The sequence below is a fragment of the Mycteria americana genome, chromosome 2, assembly GCF_035582795.1.
Source record: "Mycteria americana isolate JAX WOST 10 ecotype Jacksonville Zoo and Gardens chromosome 2, USCA_MyAme_1.0, whole genome shotgun sequence".
NCBI classification, from domain to species: Eukaryota; Metazoa; Chordata; class Aves; order Ciconiiformes; family Ciconiidae; genus Mycteria; species Mycteria americana.
The window spans coordinates 23,164,412-23,189,026 of record NC_134366.1 but is presented as its reverse complement, the minus strand read 5'-3'; the positions used below and the strand labels follow the sequence as shown (position 1 = coordinate 23,189,026).

Sequence of the window (24,615 nt, the reverse complement as noted above, 5' to 3'; positions counted from 1 at the left end):
GAAGTCTCTGTGTGTAAAACAGCAGTAAGACTGTTGTATTCCGTCCATTTGGGACCCTTCAGACCATATATTGATAATGGCCTGTAAGAAATAACATGGTGCTCCCCACAAAAATGCACACGAGGAGGTTTCCTACCCAGCACAGCAAGAAGCCATAAAAACTTCAAGGCAGATTGTGCTCTAAAGGCACCTTTTCAGAAAGATTATTTAATTCCACATAGGTGCTTCAGCTTGTGAAAACCCAGCTAGCAAGCAAGGTTCTGTTTTTCTCACACTCTGATTCAGGAGATTTGAATCCTCTTAACAGCAGATATAGCCACCACAGTCAGAAGAATAAATAAATAAATAGGTTGAGCTTCATTTATTGGAGCTCAGAATGCCTCGTTAGAGTTTTTAAGCCCGTGCGTCCCCTCCGGCTCTCCCTTTCCCGCCCGAGCGCAGGCTGCGCCTCCCGCCGCTCCCCGGCCCCGGCCTCGGCCGCCTCCCCGCGCTCCGCTCCCCGGCGCCCGCGGGAGCCACCTGCTCGCACGTGGGGGAGGAGTGATGGGGGACGGGGGGGCAGCCCAAGTCCCGGTTTCCCAAAAGTAGGTCTCTGCTACTTCTGCAGTCCTCGCTCTCGGGAGAAAGCCGGTGGTTCGAGCGGGGGTTTTGTCTGAGACTTGGGTTCGCCTCCGAAAGAGAGGAGGGGGCTGTCCTGCTCCCTCGGCGCGGGTTTGGCTCATTTTCTTGAAAAACCAACCGCTGACCCATATACAAAGCTGACAGGGTCGCAAAGAGGATAAAAAAAAAAAGAACCACCACAACAACAACAAAAAACCCCGCCCAGCCCTCCTCTCAGCTATCACCACTTTATCACCTGCGGGTGCCTGGAAGGAGGCTCTTCCCTCCGCTGAGGGAAAAAAAAATCAGCTTAGAAAAGCAAAGTTTGAACAGCGAATTCCTGTTATTTCAAAACGCCCCATGTGACAGGATATTTCCTTATCATTTCGAGCCCAGAGCTTTCCCCTGATCCACCAGCCTCTTCACAAGTGCGGAGGACCTGTCCGGCGGGAAGCCCTCTCCTCACAGCGGCGGGGCGCCACGGGCGAAGCCGCGGCGATGGCTCCCTCCCTGCTCCTGCTTCTCCTCGCACTCCTCCCCCCGGTTTTTCCACTGCTGGGTAAGTGCCCGCAGGGGCTGTGCGGGAAGAGATGTGCCGGGACAAGAGCGGGATCGCGGCGGGCACTGAGCCCAGCCTGACCTGGGGCTTGGGGACAGGGGGGGGAAGCGGCCACGCAGGTGGAGAAGCCCGCGGCCATTTTAACCCCCTCGGTGCTGCCTGAGGGGAGCCTCGATGCGACGGGCCTCGATGCCCCAACTGTGTCCCCCTCCTCGTTCGCACCCTTAGGTGCCCGGTGGGCGAAGCTGCCTGACGAGGCAGCCCTTTGTGTGTCCATCGTGTTGTGGGTGCCAAACAGGGCTGTCGCTGGCAGAGCCTCAGTTTCCCCCACTGTCTAGGGGGCTCAGCCCTTGACTGATTTAATGCTGTCACCCAGCTTTCCGTCAGCCGCCTCCTCACCGCCAAGGTCTGCGGAAGGGCCTGGTGTTTGGGCTCTGCCTCTCCTCCAGTCTTCAGTGGACCTGGGGACCTGCTTTTGGCAGATGGCTTTCGTGGGGGGATGTTAAGGTAGCTGAGGTATTGGCACAGAATAGTGCTGTGAAAACAGATGAAAGCTATGTTTCTTGGTTGAAAGCTGTCTTTCTTGGTTGAAACCTGGGGCTTGCACTCTCTCGCTCTGAGAATTACTGTGATTTCCAGCACACTGCTATTTTTCAGTGAAAGTTTCGCATCTGCCCTTCCTGAAAGCCTCTCAGCATCCTCGGCTCTCCAGTTTGAGGTTTACTGAAGCACAACTTTGTAACACTGCCTTGTAACCTTTCTTGCTTTGTGTAATTAGCAGGAATCACTGTAGGCTATCTGGTAAGCGAGAGTCTGCATGGAGAAGACAGTCATCCTACCTGCTTGCTGCCTTATTGTTCCCCCATCTCTCACTTCCGGCTTTTGGTGTGCTTTTCTGGTGCTCTCCATTACTGTTTAACACTGGTAGCGCTTCACTGGCTTCATGAGTTACTTCTTGATTTACACTTGCATAATCTGTGATAGTTTGCAAATGCTGCAGAGTGTGAAGCTATGTTGGCATACTGGAAATCTCTACTGTGGAAAAGATATTTGGCCAGTGAGATTTTACAGTGCATGGTACAATTCTTTGGATATAAGCTGGGGCCAGAGGTAGGCAAATAGTCACAGTGTGGTGGGTGAAGAAAAATGAAAGCCTGTGAGAAAAATTCTATTAGGATCTACTTGGGACAGTTGAGGGAAAAGATGCTAGATCTCCCCGGATGCGTTATAACAGTGAGGTAAGTTGGTTCCTATGCCTGGTATGTTCCTACGCATTTTAAAGAACCTCCTTCCAGGAGTAATTTTCAAAATATGGATTAGTCTGTTAGAAATTGGTATAATTCAAAGTACCAAGACTGTGGTTACTCATGATCATGCTGTGGTAGACCTTTAAGTGTACCACCTACAGCTCATCTATAGTGAAGAATGGCACTCTATGGGAGCTCTATAACAAATGTTGCTACAGAACAGTGAAACACAGTTAATGGTTGTATAAGTAATTCTGCTCAGCCCATTTTACAGATACAACTCATCATGTTGACAGGAGCGGTATCAGGTGTTTATAGAGAAGAGTTGGCAGGACATAGAAAGTGTTGCACAAATACCTGGCTTGTTTCTTATTCTAGACTATCTAACAACTCACACAGAAAGTGTTGTATGGGAATCCTCTTTAGTGTCCAAGCGGCAGAACAAACACAGAAATAAAGCTGTAAACTAGAGCAACACAGGACCATGCTACAAGCCTGTAGTATGGTTATGGATGAGACAGGAGCAACTCTGAGGGGAAGGAAATCCTGCAACTACAGTCTCAGCCACAGTTGCTCCTGCATCCTGCTACCTCCTGTTCTGTCCTCCTGTTTTGGTGCCAACTTGTTTTCAGTGCCTGCTTGGCTGTGTTGGCCCTTTAGCTGCTTACCTGTGTATTATTCCCTGTCAGAGCCCTGCGTGCACTGGGGCTCTTGTATAGGCAGCCGTGTTGCGTTTATACACTGCTAAGGCTTTGTAAAGGTGTAGTCAGAAAAGCAGAGAACCAAAGATTTGTCTTCCCCCCGCCCCCCCTGGCCAGACCTCTTTTTTCAGCTTTCTAACCCTGTTTCTGAAGCCAAAACTCTACACCCTTTCAGGCTTGGGTGCAGCAATCCAGGCTTTTGACTCTGGGGTACCTTTTTCAAGTGCATATCATCCTCTCTTTAATACCATAAGCTGCCTAAAACAAGGAATGTTATTTTAGGCCACAAATACTATTTTAGCAGTCTGAAAGATCAGGCAGCATGTTTTCCACACATGTGAAAACGTCTGACATCTCTTTTACCCAGAAACTTCAAATAAAATTTCAGGAAAAGGAGAGTTGCAAGCATTGCATATATCAGTTTACAATAACATTGTGCTAAATGCTAGTAGAAAAGCAGCATAAAAAAGTCATCACCAGCAGTGATAATTATACATTTCCTTGTATTGTCTCTGAGTAAAACAGATTGGCAAAAGGCAACAATTTCTCTCTCCAGTGCTCATCAGTTTTACACTACTTCCCAGTGAGTTGGAAGCCAAAGAACAGGAGAAGGAAACTGAACCATGGATGAGATAAGTCTAGATCAGCTCTTTCTCTGAGAGAGAGGTTATTTGTTCCCAGGTTGTTCTTCTGCAGATAAGTGTGATCACTTCCATATTGGAGCCTCAGCAGAGAAGAGAAAATTTTCTGTGGTTAACCTGTTTTCCCCTTAAATATTTCTCCCTTAAGGAATTTGTTTAATTTGGTAATCATATACTACAATAAATAAGGTTTTAATTAGCTTTAATCCCCAGAGTCACATAAATTAGTATTTATCTTTCCTAGCTTGTAGCCCAGTTTAAATACAGTTTTAAGACCTTGTGCATCCTGTTACATTATGCAATCCAATATCAGAGAGAACTATTAAGTTACTGTGCTAAAATGTATCTCAAGGGGATCAGAGAAGAGAAATTCTCAGTCTTTGTGCAAGGCCAGCTCAGAAGTGTTGCACTCCATAGTGCATCCAAGCGTAAGAGATGCTAAAAACTTTTCTAGTGGTTACAATTTTGAAATAAACCTTGAATACATGAAAATGCATGCCGTGAAGCACTATTTACTTAGAGGGAGAAATAACTCTGGGAGCTATGAAGAGCCTCGTAGATTTTCATAAGTCATTAAGAGGCATACCTGATGATGGCAAGTCCCACTGTTGTCAGTATTTCATTCATAACGGAGAAATGTAAGAAAGGAGAAAGAAATCACTGATTACTGCAGTTGAGTGAAAAATGAATATGCTGTTCTAGCCCTAAAAGTAGCTTGTGTATAAAGCTTAAAAAAAAAATCCTTCCCCTCAGTTAAGACTTCAAGGATTTAGCAGACCTTATAGGAACAGAACTCCCCACTGTGGGGAAACGGAGCCTGAAGAACTTAATGGCTGTTGTCATCTCCTCATGCCTGAGAGCCAGGATCAAGCTGCTGGAGTGTTCAGTGTCAGGATCTGCAGTGCATGGTGTACGTGCTCCCTTGTTTCAGTAACTCCCATCCGTGCAGCTTGGAATAATACCACGAGTGTGTGTTTTCTCTTCAGTTTAACCCGTGCTTTAAAGCTATAGGAGACACTAGATCTGCATCTCTGCTGCCTTGCACTTTTGAGTGTAGATGCTTTCACCAATGCAAAATAGTTGAAATGTCCTCATATCTGAACTAGTTGCATTCTGCAGTTGCTTTAGCAGGTGTAGGCCACCAGACTACTGCACCTTCTTTTGCTGAACAGATGATGAGATTTTAACCCCAAGAGCAGTATCCAGATTCACATTTCATTTAACGTAGTAAGATACTTCAAACCAAATGATTCCAGTGTTTTTTGTCTTGCAGATACTAGCATCTTCTTAATATATAATGAAGATCACAAGCGCTGTGTACTGGCTCAAAGTTCTAATTCAGTGACTGTTGCTCCTTGCGTTCAAGAAAATGAGTCACAAAAATTCAGGTGGGTCTCAGATCACCAGCTTATGAGCATAGCATTCAAATTGTGCTTGGGAGTGCCTTCGAAGAAAGACTGGGTTCCGATCACTCTGTATCCTTGTGACAAGGCTAGTGAACTTCAGCGATGGGAATGCAGAAATGAGACTCTCTTTGCAATCCAAGGGGAAGATTTGTTTTTCAACTATGGAAACAGACAGGAAAGGAATATTATGCTGTACAAGGGATCTGGTTTATGGAGTAGGTGGAAAGTCTACGGAACCACAGACGATCTGTGTTCTCGAGGCTATGAAGGTAAAGTTCTGTAAATTAATTTCTGTATTTCAAACTCATTTCTATGTGTATCTAATTAAAATATTTAGAAGTGTAGGAGAATTTCCTTCATCTCATTAATGATCAGTGACTGTGACTTCTGGTGAAATCAGCAATACTTGAGTGTGTTTTATGTTTTTTTTTGAGGGGTTCATTTTGCTTATCAAAGTTGTCAGCGTTCTGATAGATAATTAACCATGCATGGTAGTGATTCATTTGGAGAGGGGAAAACCAGTCTATGGTTATTCAGAACACATGTATAACTATTACACAACAGTTAATGATAGCTTTTACTATTTACGTGTGTACAGAAAGATGTAGTGTGAGTGGTGTGTGGTTTTGTTTTTTTATTTCCCCTTGGGGAGCAAATATGAATTATGCTGTAAGGTTTTAATTAACTCTTGATATCTTCAGCTCCAGAAGATATCATATATCTGATACTGAAGATGATATAATCTGATACTGAAGATGCCGTCCTAGGTGTTTGAAGTGAGTCTCAGAGTTGGTGCTGAAGTGTTAGATGAAGAAATAAGATAATTTAAATAGTTAAATTTGAAAAATTTATGTATGATACATACATACATAATTATCATAAATACATGTATGTATGTATCTTGGAATACATTTGGCTTCCCATTCTTTGATAAACAGAAATGGGCACAGAAGGAGGTAAGGGTGCATTTTCTAGGGTTTACACAAAGGCTGATTACAGTACTAGTCCTTGGTCTAGAGCCAGAATAAAAGAACCGTAGCAAAGCAAATTACGTGAAACGAGGAAAGGGGAAGATGGAGCAATGGCCTGCCATTCCTTCCTCCTTCATTTTCTAGCAGCTCTGTGAGACAGTGAGCTTGGTATGTCATGTCTCTAGCAGTCCCTGTCAAGTAGTGTTCCTCTGTATGTCCGCCCATCAATGCATGCACATTATATGTGCACACACAGCTTTAGTTATTTTGGTAAGTTTCATCGACTCAGGTTTCTGATGAAACAAAAATTATCTTTAGATGCCAATGGAAATTTTATTTGGGCTTAGTATATTGGAGTCACTCTGTGGTATATATCTTTCAAGTTTATACATACGTGCTCTTCCCTGTCTAAAATGGTCAGCAATTGAGTAGGTTATTGACAGAAGAATCAGCAGTTGTTTGTGCTTAAAAGGAAAATTGCTTAACTGTGTGGATTTTATACTTTTGATTGTTATGCATGTAAAATTAAGCACAGGAGTGTATTTGTCTTGGCTCAGTCAGTTCTGGTCAGTGGTCTCCTTCAGCAATAAAAGTTTGTCTCATTGCGGACATGGGTATCAGCTTGGACTTAGAGAGTAAAATTATCAATGCCCCATTCTAGTACAGTTTGTATACTAAACTAGCAAGCTCTGCTTGCTATAATATGCTATAATATGATCATAAAGTGGAACTGATATATAACCCATGCTTATTACTGCTTATACATTTTTAAATTGTTGTGTCTCCTTAGATACCTACACAGTGAAAGGAAATGCCAATGGAGCACCTTGTGTATTCCCTTTTAAGTTTGGTGATAAGTGGTATGCTGACTGCACAGATGCTGGCAGATCAGATGGCTGGTTCTGGTGTGGAACCACTTCAAACTTTGATGTTGACAAGATATATGGATTTTGCCCATTGAAATGTAAGTTTTGTATGTTCAAGATTCTGCTATGCTGTTATTCAGCTGCCTGGAAATATTGGTGTCCTTATGTGCTTTGCTGTACAAAATACAGTTTGAAATGGTGCATTTTTCTGTCTCCATGCAGCCTGCTATCCTTTTAGGAAGTGCTTAAATATACAAACATAGGGCTCAGCATAAAGAAAAAATGGACCAACTACATCCAGGTGAAAGTGTGTTAATCATATGCTGGAATCTGTAATTACATAATTTACTTAAATAGAAAGTTAATTAGATGTAAAGACGTTACATTAGTATATGCAAAAGGCTGTGTAAAAGTTTATGCAGCAGAACTGGAAGCTAGAATATAGCTTAATTGAAAATTAAGACTACTTTGTAGAATGAATTGCCTTTTAAACTCAAAGGAACTTACATGAACTTTTCACTAAATCCCAGTATTTCCCAAATCTGTGTGCTATGTTGTAGTTCTGTATTTCAAATCAATGAGACGTATTTATTCCCTGGTTTGAGTATAGTTAGAGTTTCAACTGTATTATTATGAATAGATAGAAGTTTATTTAGAAATGTTGATATTACTTTAAGTAAATTGGAGTAATATGCCTGTATGTATTTGAATTCTTTTAAATTTGAATAAAGTTTCTCTGAACTTCTGTAAAATATGTACTAGGCATTTTGTCTGCAAGCTGCTGCTTCTTCTGTCATGCTGAAAGAGGTAGCACTTCTCCCTCTCTTCTTCTTTATTATTGTGTTTTGCTGTAAAGCTCCAGCTGACTGCAGTCAGAGCTAAGGAGAAAAACATGTCTTTCCTTTGATGTGAAGAAAACAGTGTGGGTTGATCTTAATTGGTTTGGTGATGAAGTATTAGTGTCCTTGCCTGATTTCCATGAATGTTGCATTCATTATTTCAGACAAATAAAAATTGCATGGGTTTTGTTTCTATGCCAGTATTATTTTCAAGATATTAAAAACATGTTGGGAATATCAATCCCATTAATACAGCACACGCAAGATCAACTTAGGAATGCTACCTGTCTAGTGTTCTTTGAGTGTAGCAAATAGGAGGCATCATTAAAATTTTGTTTAATTCTGTGGCATAATTCAAGGAAATCAATTCAGATGGCTGTGATTGTTTTTGGAAAAAGCTGATTTATGCTGATTGCCTGCATGTTTCCTTCCTGAGTCTTCAGTACTGGCTATAAAATATTCAAGGTTGGGTCATATATTTTAATGAGAGTCAGGCTGTGGTAGCAGAAGTTTTAGCCAGCCCTGTGAAAGAGGAATGCACTGCATGAGAGACTGATAAGTTAATAAACTTCAACAGCACCTTTAAACATAGAACATTTAAGTCTTTGCATGTTAAAGTTTATTTAATAAGATTAAAGTGTTTGTTGTTTCTTAAACTGTCTGGGGGAGCAAAAATTCCAACATGAAAATATGTGATGCAAACTATTACAGCTGTTCATACTGGAGCCTGAACACACAGTGAAATTATCATGATTGAACCAGCCACTTTTTTTTCATTGTGAGCAAAGCTGGCTCAAATGTTCTCCAAAATGAAGAGGGCATAAGACTATACTTGTAACAGTTACTATACTCAATAGAGGTGTAGAAATTTGACTAGTGGATGTAACAATTGTGAGTATGACCCTTTATTTGATGCTTTAAAAAGAGATGCTGATACAGTGACAATAGAAACTTAAATCCCACAGTAAGAAACAGGGTAGTGTTGCTACATCAGACAATTTTTAGTAGCCTAGGAAATACTGCTTCTTTACAGGTTACACTGTGTCTTTTTGAGTTGTATGTTGCTTGGGGAAGAAAACAGGTTGCACAGTGTAAGACTACCAGGAGAGTAAGTCATGAGGTATGCCTATAGCTATATCCAAGCAGGCGAAAGTCCATTGAGGCCCTTTCTGTGACAGATGAAAGAGCTAGAATTTCTGTGAAGAATTTAGAAAGCCTTATAAATGACGCATAAAACTTGTGGCTGACTAGGAAGGAAACAAAAAGTGCAGAGAAGGAAGAAATATTTAAATAGTCTTGTTTACCTCTTCCTTTGTAATAAATGTACAAGACTTACAAAACCCTTTCTATCAAGTCAGAGCCAGCTTTCTCTATTGAATTATAGATTCTAATATTTTTGCAGTCTATATTTTATTCCAGGCTTGTGTTTATGCATAGGAATTTATGGTCTTGAAGAACATAGTGTAGCAAAGAAATTTTGCCTTCTCATAGTCATAAGATATTTTGGACAGAAGTTGGTTTGTGGATAATGACAATCAGATGAAAGTTCCCATTTTTAGTCAAATGTCAACATTACAGCAGTTTATGTTTGATTTTTGTTTTCTAAGGCTAATTTGAAAAGCAGCACTTCATATATCTATAGACTATCAGATATAATACAGGAAAAAGTGGAACTGGTTACTGACCTGCTGACATTTAACATGTATCATCCTTTGTCCTGAGTTTTGTTTATTGTACTGTTTTCCTCTTATTTGCACACTTAGGTTTTCTGAGCTCTCTGAATTCGGAAAAGGAAAAGACCTCTTTCTCTCAAATTTTTCACAGCTTGCAACTTCAGAAACTCTGATACAGGCTGCAGGAATTTCAGTCATTTTCCCATTGTCAGCAGACATACAGTGACCTCTGCTATATTCTGCTTTTGTCATGCAACTTTGATCTCTTTATGGAGTAATATTTTGCTCAGTGTTAGGGCCTCTGGTAGGTTCCATTTCTGGCAGAGCATGATCACACCATTATCTGTTGCTTGATGTGGGGATTCAACTGAGATGAGCCAGGAGAGGCTGCAGCAGTGTAAGGAGTGTGGCCCTCCTAATGTTGGGCCCTGCTGGATGACGTTTTCACTGTTTTGGCATTGCCTAAAAGTCCCAAGTTCAGGTATTCAAGGAGATCACAGTCAGGTCATGTGGCAGAGAAGAAAGCATGGTGGTGTCAGATACATGCATAAGACAAATGAAGAACTGTAGGACAAGGTGAGATGGATGCTGATAATGTAAGTTTTGTGTTCAGTGCTTGGGTCTGATTACCTCTGTCACAGTAAGAAAATCCATAGCCGCTTTACATAGTACTCAAAATTTGTAAAAAAAAATTGGGGTTTCTTATCTCAGAAGAGTGGTCACCTTGATGTACACCTTAACTAGCATGAGTCTATAAGTTTTTAGTCTTTTTCTCCACAGTGAGAAATTAACTCTTTTAGCATGACTTCAGCCACTCCTTTTCTATCTTAAACAGCAGCTTTGTTATACCAGAGAAAATGGTGACATTGTTTCATTACCTGTGTACTGTCCAACACGGCTGTCATGGTTTAGCTCTGCCCTGGATTTACTAACACATCAGAGAGCCTCAGGAGTCCTTTCAAACCAGTTGTCTATTGCAGTTGTTCGGTTTGTGTATTTCTGCTAAGCGATTTATTCTATATTTTTTCTGACTCCATCTTCATGATCAGTTACAGCATTTCTTTTTCTCCCTACAGTTAATAGTATTGATTTGTTGTGGAATACTGATCCTTTAACAAATGTCCAGTACCAGATAAACTCTGAGGCAGCTCTGAAATGGCACCAGGCAAGAAAAAGCTGTCAACAACAGAATGCAGAGTTATTAAGCATCACAGAGTTACATGAACAAACATATCTGACAGGTAGGGTAATATTACCCATCATTTTTTTTTTTTAAAGTACGTTACTGTAGCAGTGACACTTATATAGCATGTTCCATCTTGAAAATGGATATTTGTTCAATTCTGGTAATTAGTAGATTTAAGTTGTTATCTTGAATGATTCAGCTGGAAAAATTGGACAGATTTTTTGATTATCCTGATTTAATATTGCCAGAAACTTACAGTAACATAAAAAGAGCAATTAAGTAATGCAAGCAATAAAGAATGAATGTTGGAATGCAGAAAAATGCAAAACAGTTTGTAAACCAAAGATGCAGATACCAAGATTGCATCCTTTTTGTGCTCTACTCATTGTGTGTACTAGTCAGTGTTTTTGGCCTATCTCTTTAAAGTTGTCGTATCATCAGTATGTGCTAAAATATGAAAAAGAAGAAAAAACTAATAAACAAAAGGACTTACAAATAGATTGTTTTATTTTCAGTCTCCTTCAATGTGTTTTTGAAGTAATTTCAAAACTTCTCTGAAAAAATTCAGTCCTGAATTTGTGCCTGAATACATTTACATTCTGCAATGAGATACTCTCCTTTTTATTACCTTCTTAGCCTATGTACACTCATGAAGTAGTCCACTAATTCATCTATTAAATAGATTAGAAAATATTTTGAATATGTTACATCAGTTGGAAGATAAACTTTTCTATGCCATAAGTTGTACTATGTAAGTTCATAGAATCAGAGAATCGGAGAATGGTTTGGGTTGGAAGGGACATTTAAAGATCATCCAGTCCACTCCCCTGGCTGTGGTCAGAGACATCTGGCACTAGGTCAGGTTGCTCAAAGCCCCATCTAACCTGACCTTGAACTCTTCGAATGATGGGGATCCACAACTTCTCTGGGCAACCCATGCCAGTGTCTCACCACCTTCACTGTAAAAAAATTTCATGTCTGATCTAAATGTACCCCCTTTCATTTTAAAACAATTGTCCCTTGTCCTGTCACTACAGGGCCTAGTAAAAAGTCTTTCTCCATCTTTCTTATAAGCCCCTTTTATATACTGAAAGGCTGTGATAAGGTGTCCCTGGAGCCTTCTCTTCTCCAGGCTGAACAACCTCAACTCTCTCAGGCATTCTTCACAGGAGGGTTGTTCCAGCCCTCTGGTAATTTTCATGGCCCTCCTCTGGACCCTCTCCAACAGGTCCGTGTCTTTTCTGTGCTGGGGACCTGAGATCTGGATGCAGTACTCCAGGTGAGGTCTCATGAGAGTGGACTGGAGGGGGAGAATCACCTCCCTTGACCTGCTGGCCACACTTCTTTTTATGCAGCCCAGGATACGATTGGCTTTCTGGGCTGCAAGCACACATTGCCAGCTCATACCCAATTTTTCATCCACCAGTATCCCCAAGTCCTTCTCCAGAGGGCTGCTCTCAATCTATTCATACCCCAGTCCGTACTGATATTGGGAATTGCACTGACCCAGGTGCAGGGCCTTGCACTTGGTCTTGGACTTTATGAGGTTCACATGGGCCTACTCCTCAAGCATGTCAAGGACTCTCTGGATGGCATCCCTTCCCTCCAGTGTATCAGCTGCACCACTCAGCTTGGTGTCATCTGCAAACTTGCTGAGGGTGCACTTGATCCTACTGTCTATGTCATTGATGAAGATATTTCATAGTATTGGTACCAATACAGACCCTAGAGGAACAGCACTTGTTACTGTTTTTATTTGGACATTGAACCATTGACTGTAACTCTTTGGATGCAGCCATCCAGCCAATTCCTTATCCATCTAATAGTCCATCCATCAAATCCATATTTCTCCAGTTTAGAGGAATGATAAATGTATTTTTAATGCTATGAACAGTCTGTTCTGTCTAAACTTTTGTTTTTCAATTTAAGCATTTGGTCAAAACATGGGTCTTTTTTTACTGAGTGTGATGAAACTATTGTTGAAATTAATGCTCAAGGGAGCAATCTGGCACGGATATATAGAAGTGAGATATTAGTAGGTGTGTTTTAATTGCAAACTAGTAGATATTGCTGTCAAATGTATGTGAAAATCAGTTTTTCATTCTACAGCTCTCCTGGCAGAACCAGGATTTCCTGTCGTGCTCAGTTCTTGATTGTCTTAATAACAACTTGTTTGTATAGAAGTAGTACTGGAACACATTAATATGTTGGTGCCAAATCAGGCTCTGGTATGACATTCCAGTCCTTTCCAGTGCTTACTATCCCTCCTTTTAACCTTGCTATGCTTCAAGTACTACCCATAATCATGGTGTCAAAGACAACTGAAATATGTGGAGCAAAATCACGTACTGGCACGACGCCATCGGTACAAGCAGAAATAAATAATATATGTTGCGCAATGATTTTCTGTGAGCTATGAAGAAATACATTTAATTCAAAAAAATCAGCAGTCATCCAACTGGGCTTCCAAGTCTTATACGAAAGGCAGAGATAGACAATTGATTAATAATGACTATAAATAATGGTAGAGAATTCAGTAGGATCATACTTAAGCATGATGTTTCTACGTGCTTTTCAGAACTGGAGGATTGATTTGGAAATGGTTTTAGAAGCCTGACATCATTGGCTAAAGAAGTGAAATCAGATGAGTCTGAAAAATGTACAAGATGATGTGCTGTTAAAAAGATGATGTTTGGAATGATGGCATTTTAATGTAGTTTGATAAAATGCAAATAGTTTTTTTACTTTACAGTATTTTGTAAATTTGAAACTCACATTTGTTAATTTTATTGGAAGAGAAAATATACAATAGGAAACTATTCACATTTCATTTTAGAAAACTGATTTTTGGTTTTGTGACCTTTTGTGCAAGTTTATCAATTTAATATTTTATAATTCTGGAAAAAAATTTGTTTCATATTTATGATCATTGGTTTATAAAGAGCATGCAGAAGTGTAATTTTGTTTTCTATTGTAATAAAATTCTCCACACCTAAAAATGTGAAAACTGTAAAAACTAGAGAGACCCATGTAAGGTGACATGTTTTGCAGGTTTAGCATAGCCACCTTACCTGAAAAGTTAAAAGCTGTTAAACTTTTACTGGGAAAAAGGAGAAGCTGTTGGTTTAGCTAGAATTCAGTTCTCAAGTTTTGAGAAAGTGTTTGCTCTTGCTGTGCACTTCCAGTATCTCTCTTTGTTATCTAGGTTTGACTGGCAGACTGAGTTCTGCTCTCTGGTTTGGTCTTAACAGTTTGAATTTCAACAGCGGATGGCAATGGGTTGGTGGTGCTCCTTTTCGATACTTAAATTGGGTTCCAGGTAAGGTTAAATATGTTGCTACTCAGTTTAAAAGGCAAAAATTTGGTCATCGTGTAACATATTTCTTTTCTAGTACTCTATTCTCCTGCAATTAGTGAGCTTGTTTTTTGATGTTGAAAGACTCTGACTGTGGCTATAAACACTGTGAGTAACAGCCCTTATGCTAGGGATACACACTGGGCTTAATATATTATTCACAATGGAAATTGTAACCTCAAAATCCAGAGGAAAGTTTTAAAAGTCATCTATTTACACTTCATTTGTATATCTTCTTAATTTACTTTATTTCTATATGAATTTAGAATAAATCTGATGGTACAGGTATCTTCATTTGTGAGATTAGACTGGTCAGTGTATGTTTTTTTTTTTTTTTTTTTTAAATTCCTTTCCTTTCCAATTTGTTTTGATAATTTGCTTAAAGATTGGATTTTCATTTTCATTTGGGATTAACCTACCCATGGCAGTAACATGTATCAAACTGAGCATGTTAGGCTAGTCTACTTAAAAGCAAACCCAGCTACTTCACACCTGTAGTTGAGATGTTGAACTCTGGTGCTGTTATAAAAAGCCAGTCTCCTATGCCATCTGTGTACATGGTGAAGAAGAGGTGCTTTTCTGGTTTACTATTCAGAGTGCCTATTTTAAGGTGTCTTTTTGCAGGACCCTTGTTTCCTTGCACTGGCTATTCAGGAAGCCTTTTTTAGACTAATTTAAAGTAGATGTCTGAAGTTATGCAGTGTAAATACTCTTCTTTATCTTCATTGGGCATGTCACATGTATTTAATCTGCAGTAACTATAAATGCACGCTCCATTGTATCATCCATGGCTTCCTTGTGTAGGTAAGGCCACATTTTATGTGGACAAACTTCTTGAGTAGGTAAGCTTTGAAGAGTGAATTGGACTACTTTATAAATAGCTCTCCAATGGAGTGAGCACACAAGGCAAACAGATGGGCTGAACTGCAAGTTGCTGTGAAGGTATTTACAGGTCTGTCATCCAAGTGCACTGATGAGGATCTGCATGTAATGAAGAGTGGGGGGAAATGGATTGTGAGGTGTGCCAAAGTGGTGAGGGGAGCTGTTAATGGTTATTAAAAGTGCAGACAGCTCTCAGCTGTCCTGTAAAGAATTAGATGGGTTTTGGTGTAACCAAAATGGGCTCTATTTATCTTTAACTCCTTATGTTTCTTAATTTCATTCAAAGGTAATGCTCTTAAGTCCATATAACCTATTTTATATTTGTGCTATCTCCTTCATGACTTCACTTCGGTCATCCTACCTCTATTTCATCCCCATTACCCTGGATATTCAAAAGCTGGCTGTTCATCCACTAGTATATTTTAAAAGAATTTGTGGAAGCTGCATATTCTTCCACCACACTAGCTCTAACTAAATAACAGAAAAACATGGGAACTAAGTTATCAACATTTAAACTAAAATTATGCTGGTTAGGCATTTGGGAGAGCTAACTGCCATCAGCTGAACTTTTTTTGTACATTAAAACAATTTAAATTCTGTATTTTTGAAGTAAGATTAGCTTTTTCTCCTATGGGAAGAAGATATAACATGACTGCAAATATAAGACTAACTGTAATCTAAGGTAATAAAATCATAATGATATAAGAAAATTTTCAGTGAACAATCCTGCGCACTAAAAAATATTGTTTTGCTGTGTTTATTGCTGAGCAGTACTGACACTTGCTTGTTATGTAGTATAGTGGCATGTGTTCAGAAATGAAAGAAAATCCATGTTAAGTTTAATCATTAGACCAGACCAGATTAGACCAGATCTTGAAAAGTTCATCTGGTTTATTGCAGAAATTTGTTCTGTTCTACACATTCTACTTTCCTTCTAGATGTTCCTGTTAGTGCTAATGCTAATCTTTAACTGAAAATATCCAAATATCCTGCTATTGTTGTATAGTTTAGACAAGTGGACAAGAAGTTCACATTAGCGAAATAATTACTTATTATTTTTCTGTCTTTACTGTTATACTAAGTATAGAATTTGACTAGCTTTCTGAAGAGTTTTTTCACCTAAAGATAGTGCTCTGGAGTTTAGACATTCTTTGTTTAGAAAGGGAAAAAACCCAAACAAAATAGGTGGACTGTAATACTTTCCATCAAGACTTTAAACCTGTGAAGAGGCTGTTAAATTGTGAACTGGATAAATATCTCAACTTGTGGTTGCTGTGAAAAAATCTTAAAGGAATGAACCGTTCAGTCTAAAGGACTGTGGAGAATCACAATTATATATATGTTAATGTATCTTATAATTAAAGCATGGAACAGATTAAAATGTGAGAATAATTGGGAGGGTAACCATGATGTGCTTATACTTTGTTGTTGAGTGGTTGTTTTGGGTTTTGGTTTTTTTTTTTTTTTTTTTTTTTTTTAAAGGCCATCCTTCTCCAGAACCTGGAAAAACATGTGCAGCATTAAATCCTGGCAAAGGTGCTAAGTGGGAGACTCGGGAATGCAATCAGAAACTTGGCTATATTTGTAAACGAGGAAATGCTACTTTAGAATCTTTCATTATTCCTACAGGTAGGTTTGGTAATAAACCCTCAACAAATTATTAATGACCAGTGCTTTTTATCTGTAATTCTAATACGTATTTGTTATTGCACATGGTAAAACCAAGCAAAGGTCTCTGCAGACTGTGGCTTGACCAAGATTCCCTGTAAAAGTGAACAGTGTGTACTTCCTTTTTGTTCTGGCCTCCCTACTTCCTGTATAGTAATCTTTCTTCAGTAGCTTTGAGTTCTAAATTGCAGAAATGGTGGAGTTCTCTTTTCCAAAAACAAGCAGAACTGTCAGATTTTGTTCATAAAATAAAAAGAGAAATAATTTAATGTTTAAAAAAAAAAAGACGTAATTATCTAAAGCCCCATGTACTCAGTGAAATTAGTCAATTTCTTCTTGCTGTCATTTTTACTACTTATGAAATAGAGTAAGTTTGTGAGTACAAGTTGGTAGTGGGCTAGAGGAATTTTTAAAAATTCTTTTGAGAGAGTTAAATAATTTTTATATATCTATATAAATAGACATATATTTATTTAGAGATCTATAAAATTATTTATTTGTATATATATTAAAACTATTTAACTTATGAAATTATTTAAATTATATATATGACATTTTTTCAGAAGAAATGTAATTCTGACACTTGCCTAATGTACATAGGAAAGACAAAACAGATAAGTTTTCATAGCTTTATTTAGACGCATGTCCTTATTATCTCTCTGTGTACTATAAAAACCTTGTAACTTATTCCTTTGTTTCATCACTCCTTCTTTCTGTTATTTCCAAGTTTCTTTCTTTTTCCAGGACATACAGGTATCTCTTAAATCCACTGACATTATTTTGTATAGGTTTTAGAAGCAGAAAGCTAAACCATCATTGGATTTCCAGTCCATTTATTAATATGCATTATTGGCAAACCAGATGTTTTGGAAACTCAGTGTTTGACATTTGGCTTAAAAACCATGTTTTTTTAAATGTTTTTCCTGCTTTTGCCAATATATAACCAGTCCAGTCAAAAACACTTAGGACAGAGAGTTCTGCCTAATTTGTTTTGCTTTATTGCTAAGAGAAAAAAACCACAAGAATGAGCTAGTGTCTCATTAATTAAATATTGAGATCAATATTTAATACTTAATTAAATTAATACTTCAGTATTGAAATCAATCCTATTGGTTGCCTTTGCTGAGAAGGACTTCAGTGCATATTTTAATTCTTTCCTAAATGAAGATGTAAAGTTTTGTTAGTATTTGTATATAGCTGATAACCACATAGTTTAAGTTATATAGGTTGTCTTACATTGTTCAGTTGGCTACTGCTCAGCTTTTCAGGTTTCATACATTAGTTCTTAAACACTGATGCCTATAAATATACTATCATTTCAATGCTGGCTTCTGTCTTATTTAGATTTAATTTTAGTTTGGGGAGTCGAATGGCCATTTATTTCTTATGCATTAGGCTTTTGATTCTTCCCCCACCCCAGTTCACCAGTAATTTGGAGGAAGAACAGAAATGAGACAAAAGTTTTCAATCGTGCAGAAATTGCTGAGTAAACATGGTGATAGATTAACCAGAGTTTGGCAGTGTTTCACTTCATAAAATATTTTCCAAAATATCCCGTGGGGGGAAGTCATAAAAGGAATAAGCATGCGATCATGCAAGGTGTTAAGTGCCCTCAGCTTTTAATGATGTAAAGGAAAACTCATGGCGGATGATATTTTCCTGACTAGGGCTCCCGAGTCAAGACATGAATTAATTGCAAATTCATACATGCACTTAGTTGTGCAGTTAACATTAAAAATGGGCAATCCTTTGACATTTTAACCCTAGACATTACAATTGAGTCTAACAAGGCAGTATGCAAGGACAGAAGAACATTTTACAACAGAATATAATCATGCTTGTATCTAAAACAAAGTAGAGAAAAATCTTTACAGAATATTTATTTTTGTTGCAGATGAAGATTTTAATGAAGCCAACAGCTGTACAGGTTTTTTCATAGCAGAAGTGCTTTTTCCAGTAGGGGGCCACATCATTGTATGCATCTAAGTGATGTAGAATCTTAGGGCTTCAAAGCATTTGCCCTGTAATACAGCAAAGTGGATTAATAGGAACCTGTTCATTTCACCTACAAAACTTGCTTATTTTTTTACTTAATTTTCTAAAGAAAGACTGTCTGTCTGTCTGCCTCCACCAAGTGACTGCCAAAATAGATTTCATACCAATCCTACAAGGTGTAGTGATCTTAAAGTATTAAGTTTCCAAATATTTCCTAAAACATTTGATTAGATGAAATAAATGCTCCTAGTGTCACTGTTGTGACTGCTGTGTGAGCTATCTCTTGAGAGACCACAGAGAATGGGTGTGAGAGAGAAATTTGAATGCCTGAATCAAGATACAAACTTCAGCTACCACTTTCATGCTTTTAGACTAACCCAGGTCAATCACTGTGAGATCTTCAGACTTCAGGAAGCCAAGCTTATGGTTTACAAAAGTATTGGCTCTTTGTTTGAGGAATAACTATTTTAGGCTTAGAAACTTCATTTCTGTATCTTGATCTATTCCTCAGTAAATTCATCAGCTTGACATTTGGGATAATATTTTTTACACATTAATGTGATTTCCTTTGTTACATCTTATTTGTTTTAATTTGCATTGCTTCTTTTTCTTAAGTCAAATGAAATTCAGGGAGTAGTACTTGTTTCCATTAGGATGAAAAATAGCTTGTATGGCTTTGTGTTGTCACGTATTTTCTTTAAAAGGACAGTAGGGAAGCACAGAGTTCATTTTTGCTGAGTACTGGAAAAGAAGAACTGAAGACACTCTCTTACTGAGAAATCCCCAGCTATGTAATTCAATAAGAGTTGCACCAAAGCAACTAGACTGTCAACTGCTTTTCTTGGTTTGTGGCCTGCAACAAATTCCCTGGTGTTACTGGATTTACAAGCAAAAGAGCCTCCCACCCTCCCATAGCTGCTTTAGTGTTTACAGTAATAGTCTCACAGTCTTCTTTGGTCTGCAAAAGAGACTCTCACAGACTCTCTGGGGAATACATACCTTTGTATCTGTCTTTGTAGCCATGTCTGAACTGCTGATGGCTGTTCTATTCAGTGTTTACAGTTTGCAGAAGGGTGCACTAAGTGTGTTGGAGGTGCATATAAGCCTGGATTTTTTTTTTTTTTTTAATAGAGTAGAATCACAGAATCGTTTAGGTTGGAAAAGACCTTTAAGATCATCAAGTCCAACTGTTAACCTAACACTGCCAAGTCCACCACTAAATCATGTCCCTAAGCACCACATCTACACGTCTTTTAAATACCTCCAGGGACGGCGACTCAACCACTTCCCTGGGCAGCCTGTTCCAATGCTTGACAACACTTTCTGTGAAGAAATTTAGCCTAATATCCAATCTAAACCTCCCCTGGTGCAACTTGAGGCCATTTCCTCTTGTCCTATCACTTGTTACCTGGGAGAAGAGACCGACCCCCACCTCACTACAACCTCCTTTCAGGTAGTTGTAGAGAGCAATAAGGTCTCCCCTCAGCCTCCTTTTCTCCAGGCTAAACTGCCTCAGTTCCCTCAGCTGCTCCTCATCAGACTTGTGCTCCAGACCCTTCACCAGCTTCGTTGCCCTTCTCTGGACACGCTCCAGCACCTCAATGTCTCTCTTGTAGTGAGGAGCCCAAAACTGAACACAGTATTCGAGGTGCAGCCTCACCCATGCCAAGTACAGCTTGTCCATAGTCCTGCTGGCCACACTATTCCTGATACAAGCCAGGATGCTATTGGCTTTCTTGGCCACCTGGGCTCACTGCTGGCTCATATTCAACTGGCTGTCAACCAACACTCCCAGGTCCTTTTCCACCAGGCAGCTTTCCAGCCACTCTTCCCCAAGCCTGTAGCATTGCATGGGTTTGTTGTGACCCAAGTGCAGGACCCGGCACTTAGCCTCATACAATTGGCACTTAGCCTCATACAATTGGCCTCGGCCCATCGATCCAGCCTGTCCAGGTCCCTCTGCAGAGCCTTCCTACCCTCAAGCAGATCAACACTCCCACACAACTTGGTGTCGTGTGCAAACTTACTGAGGGTGCACTCGATCCCTTCGTCCAGATCAGTGATAAAGATATTAAACAGAACTGGCCCCAACACAGAGCCCTGGGGACACCACTTGTGACCGGCCGCCAACTGGATTTAACTCCATTCACTACAACCCTTTGGACCCGGCCATCCAACCGGTTTTTTACCCAGGGAAGAGTACACCTGTCCAAGCCATGAGCAGCCCTTTTCTCCAGGAGAATGCTGTGGGAAACAGTGTCAAAGGCTTTACTAAAGTCTTCGTAGACAACATCCACAGACCTTCCCTCATCCACTAAGCAGGTCACCTTGTTGTAGAAGAAGATCAGGTTAGTCAAGCAGGACCTGCCTTTCATAAACCCATGCTGACTGGGCCTGATCACCTGGTTGTCCTGTACATGCTGTGTGATGGCACTCAAGATGATCTGCTCCATAAGCTTTCCCAGCACCGAGGCTAGACTGACAGGCCTGTAGTTCCCCAGATGCTCCTTCTGGCCCTTCTTGTAGATGGGTGTCACATTTGCTAACCTCCAGTCAACTGGGACCTCCCTGCTTAGCCAGGACTGCTGATAAATCATTGAAAGTGGCTTGGTGAGCGCTTCTGCCAGCTCTTTCAGTACCCTTTGGTGGATGCCATCCAGCCCCATAGACTTGTGTGTGTCTAAGTGGTGTAGCAGGTTGCTAACCATTTCCCCTTGGATTATGTGGGCTTCATTCTGCTCCCTGTCCCTGTCTTCCAGCTGAGGGGGCTGGGTACCCCGAGAACAACTGGTCTTACTATTAAAGACTGAGGCAAAAAAGGCATTTTTTGCCTCAGCCTTTTCCTCATCCTTTGTCACTATGTTTCTCCCCACATCCAAAAAAGGATGGAGATTCTTCTTAGCCCTCCTTTTGTTGCTAATATACTTATAGAAATATTTTTTGTTGCCTTTTACGGCACTAGCCAGGTTAAGTTCTAGTTGGGCTTCAGCCCTTCTAATTTTCTCCCTGCATAACCTCATGTCATCCTTGTAGTCCTCCTGAGCTGCCTGCCCCTTCTTCCAAAGGTCGTAGACTCTCCTCTTTTTCCTGAGTTCCAGCCAAAGCTCTCTGTTCAGCCAGGCCCATCTTCTTCCCTGCCAGCTCGTCTTTCGGCTGCTCCTGTGCCTTTAAGATTTCCTCCTTGAAGAATGTCCAGGCTTCCTGGACTCCTTTGCTCTTTAGGGCTGCCTCCCAAGGGACTCTGTCAACCAGTCTCCTAAACAGGCCAAAGTCTGCCCTCTGGAAGTCCAAGGTGGGAGTTCTGCAGACCCCCCTCCTTACTTCTCCAAAAATCAAAACCTATCATTTTGTGATCGCTATGCCCAAGACAGCCTCCAACCATCACATCACCCACAAGTCCTTCTCTGTTCACAAACAAGTTCACAAATAATTTCAAAGCAGTTCTCTGACTGTTATAGCAAAGCACTGTAAAATGCATATGCTCAGAGCTGAGGCCAGACATAGAACAAATTAGGCAGCTGTGTGAAACATCAAACTAACTTCTACAACAGCATTTGCCACCTCTGGCCTCTCTTGTTTCTCCCAACATGACCACATACATTCAGTTTGTTTTTCCGGGGTTCCCCCACTCTCTATTCCAGTTCTTCCTCTCCTGTGGCAGGATTGACAGGGCTCTGACCAAGCACTGAGCCCCTTGTCCTGGGCTGGCAAAGTTCAGTTTTACTTAAACTTTGTGAGAACATGCTAGCACTTTTTTGAGGCAGGTCTGCAAACAGCAGACTGTTTATAGCTGTGCTAGAAATCTGTGTTGTGACACTAAGTACCTACTAATCATCAGCATATTCCAGTTGAAACAGGATATGTGCTTGCAACCTGGGCCTGACTGGTCATGACTTTGGATGACTACTTAAATATTTCCATAGTCATACACAAACACATTGCTTCTCCTTCCCTGACATACACAAGTTTTTTTTGCCAACAGAATTTCTGCAAACCTGCTGTCCTTGTTCTGCTCTATATATTGGTGTTTGCTAAACCCATCTGCTGATTATAAATAAAGTGCTGCAAGAATTATAATTTGTTTCTACAACAGCAACACTCTGTTTATTATATGTCCGGGTGGCACTCCTCCCAAGGCTGAATTGTTTGCTGAACAGCAATGTGGTTGTTGGCAGTACTCTGGTACTGTTTTGTTGAACTTCTAAAAACAAGTTTTAAGCATAAATCATTTACTTTGACAGCATAATTTTCTCAATGAAGCTTTCAAATGGATTCCTAAAAGCAGTATTCTTATTTGGGTTGTCTCATGATCCTGTAGAACCAATTATTTTTTCTGGGGCTAACCCATAAATTGCCTAAGGTTTGGGAAAAAAAATTACCCTCATAAATATGTTTTGTAAGCCCAAGTTGTTAACATATAGCTATACAGCATGAAGGAGGAACAGAAATGCTGACATAAGTGTAGGAAAATGATAAAGCACAGCTCTACAGACGTTACCTTTTAGTATGTATGTATGCATATAAAAGTCAAAACTGGTACTATATTATGGTAATTTTTAATTCTGTCTTTTCACAAGACGCAAGCACTTGTTTGCAACTGTAGTGTTCTTTAAAAAAAATCTGGAAGTTTCAGCTTCTAATCATGCATGCAGATTATTATCTCTGTACATATTTTTCAGCTCTGCTGTTCTTCATGAAGAAAATATGTAATTACTTTGTTTGTTAAATCTTTCCTTATGTGATTTGCAGTCTTTAGTTAAGAACAGAATTCTGAAACTCTTCATGGTAATTTTTCTTTTCAGAAACTAATGTGCCTATTAGATGTCCTGATCAATGGATGTCATATGCTGGTCACTGTTACATAATTCACAGGGACCCCAAAATATGGAAAGATGCCTTAACATCTTGCAGGAAAGAGGATGGGGATCTGGCAAGCATCCATAATGTTGAAGAGTACAGCTTTGTTATTTCTCAGCTTGGGTACCGTGAGTATTTTTTTACAATAACATATATATATATATTTATACGAAGAAAATAAAAAGTTTTGAATGTGCCTTACCTATTAATAAAAAGAGGATACTGTTTAAAAAAAATAATTGTCCTGATCACAGGGTGCAGAAGAAGTTAAATTTTAAATTTAAAAAATCTTTGGAAGAAAAAAAACACAATAAGAGCAAGAAAACCAAACAAACTATACCATCACAGAAAAGCTGTGGTTAGTGTTGTGAATTGCATCAACCCCAAACTCCTATTTCTTCGGGTCTGCTGCTACCTCCTTTTATACAGATTAAAACAATTTTTAACCTTTTCAGAAGCTGGAAGGATTTTTACTATTGGTCTGCAAAGGTAGATGAGGGGAAGCAAAGTCTGTTGGTCAAAGACAGTTTGGGAAGATCTGGGTCCTATTACCAGCACTGCCATGTCCTTATTTTTCAAGTCATGCTGCTTGCGTTTCTTCTGCAAAAAGGAAGCTGTCTGTCCCAGTATGTGGATTCAGATGTGCCCCAAATTGAATATGGTACTGAGGTGCTTGGTTCCTTAGCACACATTTGAGTTGTTGCAAGGCAAGTTAGGCTACAGATGCTGTGTGTTCATTAGGGGAGATGCGACCATGCTGATGCTCAGGCGATTTTGTGGTTGCTATTGCTTTACATGAACCTGATTTTGCATGTAGGGTCAGTTACTGCTTTTTGATGGGAGGAGCATGTTCACACCTATGTATGCTTCTTTGCAGTAATTGATCCTATGTGTGCTTTTAGTGCCAGGCAAGTGTGAGTTAGTTTATCCTTCACTGAAAGCGCAGTAAGCTGCTTTGAGCTGCAGTGTAACAGCAGTCTTGAAGTGGCAATCATAAAATAGCTGATATGCCTTAGTTTTGTATCCTAGCCAACTCCATGGCAACTTGTGCTTGTCCTCACATTCCTGAAAGAGTGATTTGTTGTTCTTTCATGAACAACATGAAACTTTTACTCTTTCAAAGGAGATTATTAGGAAAGGTGGGACCTCTTCATGAGACATTAGGACAT

The 24,615-nt window shown here is 39.7% G+C and overlaps 1 protein-coding gene across 3 annotated transcripts in view; it reads left to right on the top strand.

The window, feature by feature from the left end:
* Window positions 1-1,055: 1,055 nt before the first annotated feature.
* LOC142406580 (macrophage mannose receptor 1-like) overlaps window positions 1,056-24,615 on the top strand; it is a 65,623-nt gene continuing 42,063 nt past the window's right edge. For 2 of the 3 annotated variants that reach the window (XM_075495523.1, XM_075495522.1), the window contains exons 1-7: window positions 1,056-1,159; window positions 5,022-5,423; window positions 6,916-7,089; window positions 10,580-10,744; window positions 13,895-14,008; window positions 16,409-16,555; window positions 23,392-23,574. In XM_075495523.1, coding sequence (XP_075351638.1) covers window positions 1,099-1,159; window positions 5,022-5,423; window positions 6,916-7,089; window positions 10,580-10,744; window positions 13,895-14,008; window positions 16,409-16,555; window positions 23,392-23,574 — 1,246 coding nt within the window. In that variant the 5' untranslated portion in view covers window positions 1,056-1,098. Of the gene's footprint in view, window positions 1,160-5,021; window positions 5,424-6,915; window positions 7,090-10,579; window positions 10,745-13,894; window positions 14,009-16,408; window positions 16,556-23,391; window positions 23,575-24,615 lie in introns of those variants that run through there. The other variant, XM_075495524.1, reaches the window with a different exon arrangement.